The 5,876-nt window shown below is 35.3% G+C and overlaps 1 protein-coding gene across 1 annotated transcript; it reads left to right on the plus strand.

Annotated features, from left to right (window-relative positions):
• The first annotated feature begins 2,049 nt into the window (after positions 1-2,049).
• LOC145012748 (uncharacterized) lies at positions 2,050-4,323 on the plus strand. Its single transcript, XM_078971534.1, has 8 exons — positions 2,050-2,066; positions 2,322-2,562; positions 2,689-2,871; positions 3,007-3,159; positions 3,262-3,471; positions 3,564-3,755; positions 3,859-3,939; positions 4,118-4,323. Exons 2-7 carry the CDS (start codon positions 2,332-2,334, stop codon positions 3,904-3,906), a joined length of 1,017 nt encoding a protein of 338 aa, XP_078827660.1. The 5' UTR covers positions 2,050-2,066; positions 2,322-2,331; the 3' UTR covers positions 3,907-3,939; positions 4,118-4,323.
• The last annotated feature ends 1,553 nt before the right edge of the window (positions 4,324-5,876 follow it).

The raw sequence follows: 5,876 nt of genomic DNA on the forward strand, positions 1-5,876 counted from the left end.
AGAAAATGTAAATTTACTCAGTTTGTTGTGTTTGTAAATAACAACCAAATAATAAAAACTAAAAAAAAATGAAAATGATGGTTTCTCGCGAGGGTTAAATCCCATCTATTAATAATATCTATCTGCAATATTTTACGTACATAATAAACTCTTTAAGAGTTTATTTGTTTAAATATTGTTTAAACAATAAGACTAAGAACAACAATGAATCATAGCTACCATGGTTACAGACTCAACAGATGATCAGTAATGTCGGTAAAATAAAGTAAATAAATTTGAAAACGGATCAGCTAATTTTAGAGGTGGTATATACTCCAAACATAGCCTTAATTTTGAAAATTGTGTGGAATTTATTATAATTGTTAGGTTCAAAGTAACTCCTATCAATGATCCCTTAATTTTTAGGTGCTTTTGTTTTTAGACACCAGTGTTTTTTTTGGAACCGGCAAATATATTAATAAGACTAAACTCTAGCAAATGACTAGAGGAGGGGAAATAACAGTGTACGAATGTTAAGATTACCGATTACACACAAAGAAACGGAGATCTACATCATGCTAACCAATCAATACTCCTGTTTTCCCCCTGTTTTTTATCCATGGGTATGTAGTGGATTTGATCATGTCTACACAAATGAGAGCAGGGAGCCGGTTTTATTGAAAATTATATTGTTCCTCACTTTCCATATGTTCCGGAGCGTGCCGTAACAAATTCCCATTAGCAACCTTCTTTTTTTTGGGGGCAGGTGGACCATGCTTGAGTGTATGTGATCACCTCATGTACTGTTTTGAGTTCTATGAGAGGAAATCTGCACCATTTTAGCACCAGTTGTATAATCGTGTTCGCGTATTTACACTCCACCAATGCATGGTAGCCTTCCACTACTTCTTCACAATGACTACATAAAACATTTTCCACATCTACCCCTGTGGATAAAAGGCCCAAGGTTGAAGGTATTTTTCCCATTTTAGCCCTCCAAATGAAACAACTAATTTTAATTGGGATCTCCCTCAAGTTTAGTGTGGTGTTGAAGTCTAGTTTTTTCTAGAGGACGTTTACAATGAATGATCCGTCAACAGTGAGATTACATTTCCATGTTTCACCACCTGGACCTGATTGTTTGTATAACATTGTTTCAGTTGGTATACCTTTATTTTGAAGGTATTTTCCGATACTCGTGATGTTTTTCCACACACCCGGTATGTATTTCCTTGCATAACAGTGGTCTGGTTTGTTGTATAAATTATGCATGCTACGTATGGCTTTGGCCCAAAGGGATGTAGGCTTAGATCGTAGTCTCCACTACCACTTCATAACGAGGGAGCAGTTTAGAGATTTTATCGTACCAACACCAAGCCCGCCAATGTCTTTGGATGCGGTTTGTCCCAGGATACCCAGTGTATGCTTCTTTTTTCATATGTACTAGCCCGTAAGAACTTCCTATGAATTCGTTCTAACGTCTCAATCACCCCCTTGGGAGCCACAAATATCGAGGGATAATAAGTTGGTAAGTTACCCAGAACCGACTGAACAAGCGTTAGTCTACCACCAAACAACAAGGTTTTTGGATTTCCATATGGATAGTTTTTTATGAAAACTCTCGATCATCGGTTTCCAATTTTTAATTAATTTCATGTTCGCCCCGACCAGAACACCAAGGTAAGTGAATGGGAGAGAGGATGGTTTGCAACCAAGAGTTATGGCCCATCTTGAGACTTCATGCATATCAGCGCCAATGCCAAAAACCTTTGATTTATCAAAGTTTACCTTGAGACCGGAGGAGGCATGAAAGCAGTGCAGGACCTGGCAAGGTTTCGGATTAAGAACTTGGGTCCTAGCTGCTAACCATTTTAACCCAGGAAGATTAAAAAAAAAAAAAAAAAAAAAAAAGGTTTATCATAATTTAGTGAACGAATAAAAATGATTGCAATTGACCTTAGATAAGTTGACTTTCTTTCCGTGGGGTGCAAGTGCTACCGACCAAACCAACCTAATTTATAAATACTATGTACTTAGCATTATGAATATTCATCTTTCTGATTACCAAGTAATGCCTTCCAGTTGAGGTTGGTTGTTTCTTTCTTTTCAAAACCTATTCTTCTAACATGAAATGCCATAACACCAACATCATTTTCATGATCATGTGTTCTTTTTTCATGAAAGAAAACTTATCTCAAGTAGCCAGGCAAAAATGTTTATCGTTATTACTTACTTTTAACAAGCTTCTCCCGTTTGATCTACAATATCTTTTATCTTGATTCTGCTTCATCTGTTTGTACCTATTTTGCAAAAATGTTAGTTGACACTATTATTGTTTTCAGGAAACATTGGATGATGCACAGCCAAATGGAAGACCCAAAGGAATATGGCCTGATTGTTAAGTCAGATTCCATTGAGAAAGTCACGGAAATGACCTCACATAAAAAGACCAACGAACTTCAGTTCTATTTGGTCAAGAGTTGTCCTTCTCCGGAGGAAGTAAAAAAAGAAGAAGCTCACAAGTTGTATCAACAGATGAGTGTTTCTATGTACGATATCCTTCAAAAAATAGATCTACGAAAGGTAAGTGTTGATGGAAATTAATGTTCATAAGAAATGATGTGCATTGCTTTAAAGTGACAACAGTAGAAATATTGTGCTCTTCTTTGGATGAGTTAGGAAAAACAACTCACAAATCTCTCCTTACAGAAAGATGAACATCAAAAAAACTACGAATTAATTTGGATTTACAAGGAGTTAGAGTGGAAAACACGTGACCTCATGTACCTTGAACGAGCTACTGTAGATGATGTGAAGCCTCATTTACCAATGAGACCAATACCAAGAACAGCTGGTTTCTTGCATTTAACTGAAAACGATCCTCAATCGCCTGTAAGAGTTGATTACATTTACTATTTTTCCTCCCGACTTTCCCAAAATTCTTGAGCAGAATGAAAGTGAATTTTTAAAGAGAAGTTTTCTGTTTCTGTGGATTCGTGGCCAATTTTTTTCTATTTTTTTTTGTAGGTTTATATTGGTACTGATAGAAAACGATGCCATAAACGGCTAAAGAAAGAGAGGATAGACATGGAATATCTGAAACAGGTTCAAGAAGAACTTCTTTCTTCAATGAAATCGGGTAACAGGCCAACCCATGGTACACAAGAGCTTAACGATGTGGTATATACTGATAAATTATAATTTATACACATAAATTGCTTATCTTCCTTAGGTTGTTATATTGATTTTGACATATAGTTTCTTTCTACTTCCTTTTGGAAGATGGAGAGCCTTGTACACAGGATCCAACATGGAAACAATAACCGGAGAGAAGAAAAAAAATTCTTTCACGAAATAAGAAATCTCAAAGAAACAATAGAAACATATACTGCACCAACAGAACCTGACCCACGTAGTAATTGGAGAAGATATGACGTTGGAGGATCGAGAAGACGACTCTATAACGAACAAATGAGGCAGCATCGTATTAAAGTATAGTTTTAATTCCTCAACTGAATTATAACTTTTTTGTTCAATTTTTCATTATATTACTACTCACTTCATGTATATTTTTATACAATTAGATTAACTTAAACCAAATTGACGAAATAAAGAGGGATCAAAAGGAACGTACCACTAAAGTGACCCGACTCAAGGTAGAGTTGGAACTTGTGAGAAAGAGCATCAGAAGCATGGATAGGGAACTTGAAAAGCTTAATTCAAAGAGAATTAAAGTCTATAAATGTGCTTATAAGTATGGTGAGCAGAAGGAGGAGGTATTATCTGCAGCTCCTTTTCATTTTTTTATGTTTTTTATGCAATAAATAGATATCATTGATTGAGAGGGGATACCGATTTACTTATGTTTCTATAATTCAGAAGTCAAGTTATGGTTACTATCCACCGCGTACTCATGACATATGTTAAAGAACATGCACAAAAAGAGAATCACGGAGACAGGTTTGTGAAGATTGCAACATCATTCATTCCCCTTTTTATGTTACATAGTAATCCTAACAAATTCACTGATACGGCAAGAATTAAAAGTAGACATCTTTATTCTTCAGACAATTCTTTCGTCTTTATTCTCCAGACAATTCTTTCGTCTTTTTGTTAATTTAAAACTCGTGAATGGTAGGTTGAAGAATTCTTGAAGCAATAGTGGATTAATAGCAAAGTGTAGTGGATGATATAATGTGTGCTAGTTAATCCCGAACACTTCTGGAGCAACTATCTTAAGATGTATTAGAGCCTGATTATTATTTATTTCATCATTACACAATGTTACGTTTGCTTTTATGAGTACCCAATAAAAGTGTGTCGAATAAAATTTCATTTTTTCATCAAAAATGTTTTGGATTGGCTGCCCAATTACTTATGATTCTAATGATAGAATTAGTAGGATAACTATTTTGTATGTTCACATATAGCAATATTTGGTATTTGTACTTATTTACCCAACAAACTTGTTTCATATGTTCACAAATACCCATTATTACCGGCAAACACACGCGGTTACGTTGATTGAGGTCAATTAAAACGAATAACGTGGATTCATGTGTCGCTATTACACCCCTTTCTCACTTAATTGGGGTCCGTCTGCTCCAAAAACACTTGGATTAACAGTTTGGGTTCGTTCGTTGATCTCCTGGAGTAAAGCATTCTGTATTTTTTTTAAAATAATAAAAAAACATAAAATTTAGATTACTAAATACCCTTAACGATATAAACACTTATATGAAAATATAAATTAACCACATACTAATTGTTGTTCGACTGCAGGGCTATAAAATACCCCTTGTCGATTGGAATTAGCCTTACGAAAAGCTTCAATTCGATTGATATCCTATTTAACATTAAAAATTAGTTTACTTGTGCTTTAAATAAATATATAAATATATCATAACTTACTTCTTTGAAACATGCATTGTTGTATGAGCTCGGCCCCCCTCTGTTTACAACTATTTGTTTTGCACGACATTCTATGTTTGACATTGAACGCCTTAAAAAATTTGGCGTTTGAAAATGTTCGACTATCTTCGCCCAATTTTCACGTGACATGCCATTGGGGAGGCGGTACAATGCGGTTGTGACATCTGCAGCCCCCCCCCCCCCCCCCCCCCCGATTTCCTTAAAATAAGAATTAACTTTACTTTTCCGGCCTCTGTAAACGTTTGCAAGTGTCGAATCAATGCTCCGCAACAACTGAGCACGCTCCTTATCCATGTTCACCTTATCCAAATCAAATTTATTCTGCAAAATACAAAAAAAATTAGTTAATTAAATAACAATCACAACTAAACTTAAAATTGTATTCAAGTTATCTTTAGATGCACAACTGTTGCATTCCTTAAGGTGGAGGAAACATTGTCCCAACCAGATACATTCAAATGGACGTTGTTCCACAAATACCTCTCAATTTCATGTGTGAACCAATTACCACACTTTCCGACAGGGGAATAATTCCTGTCAAAATCCAAATCTACGGGCTTTCCCTAGTTTGCCCGTATCAACTTTCCCAGCTCGATATTTTTACATGCCCTCTTTTTTTTTTTTGGAAACTCGGCTGAAAAAATACAATTAAAAATATTAGTCACGATAACCTATAATAAAATAATAAAAATAATTAATAAATATATCATAATAAAACTCACCATCCTGTTCGTGCTGACCACGACCAAAGCCTATTGGAGGTGGTGGATCCCCGACTCCATCACTTCCATGTCCAAGCCCCATAACATCGGTCATCATGGCCAAGAGTATCGCCCAAGTAAACTTCATCTGTAGCTTGTAAACTACAAGATGTACAATATATAAATACAATATGAATAAAAGTTAGTTACCCTGCGAAATTGTAAGATATACAATATAGACAAGCAACATAAATAAAAGTTAGA

Source organism: Lactuca saligna, chromosome 8, assembly GCF_052625555.1.
Source record: "Lactuca saligna cultivar CGN05327 chromosome 8, ASM5262555v1, whole genome shotgun sequence".
NCBI lineage: Eukaryota > Viridiplantae > Streptophyta > Magnoliopsida > Asterales > Asteraceae > Lactuca > Lactuca saligna.

Excerpts from the sequence above, each read along its gene's own strand:
- LOC145012748 (XM_078971534.1), top strand. The coding sequence starts at position 2,332 with ATGATGCACAGCCAAATGGAAGACCCAAAGGAATATGGCCTGATTGTT. Across the intron at positions 3,160-3,261 it reads CACAAGAGCTTAACGATGTG|ATGGAGAGCCTTGTACACAG; the intron begins GTATATACTGAT and ends TCCTTTTGGAAG. Across the intron at positions 3,756-3,858 it reads ATGGTGAGCAGAAGGAGGAG|AAGTCAAGTTATGGTTACTA; the intron begins GTATTATCTGCA and ends TCTATAATTCAG.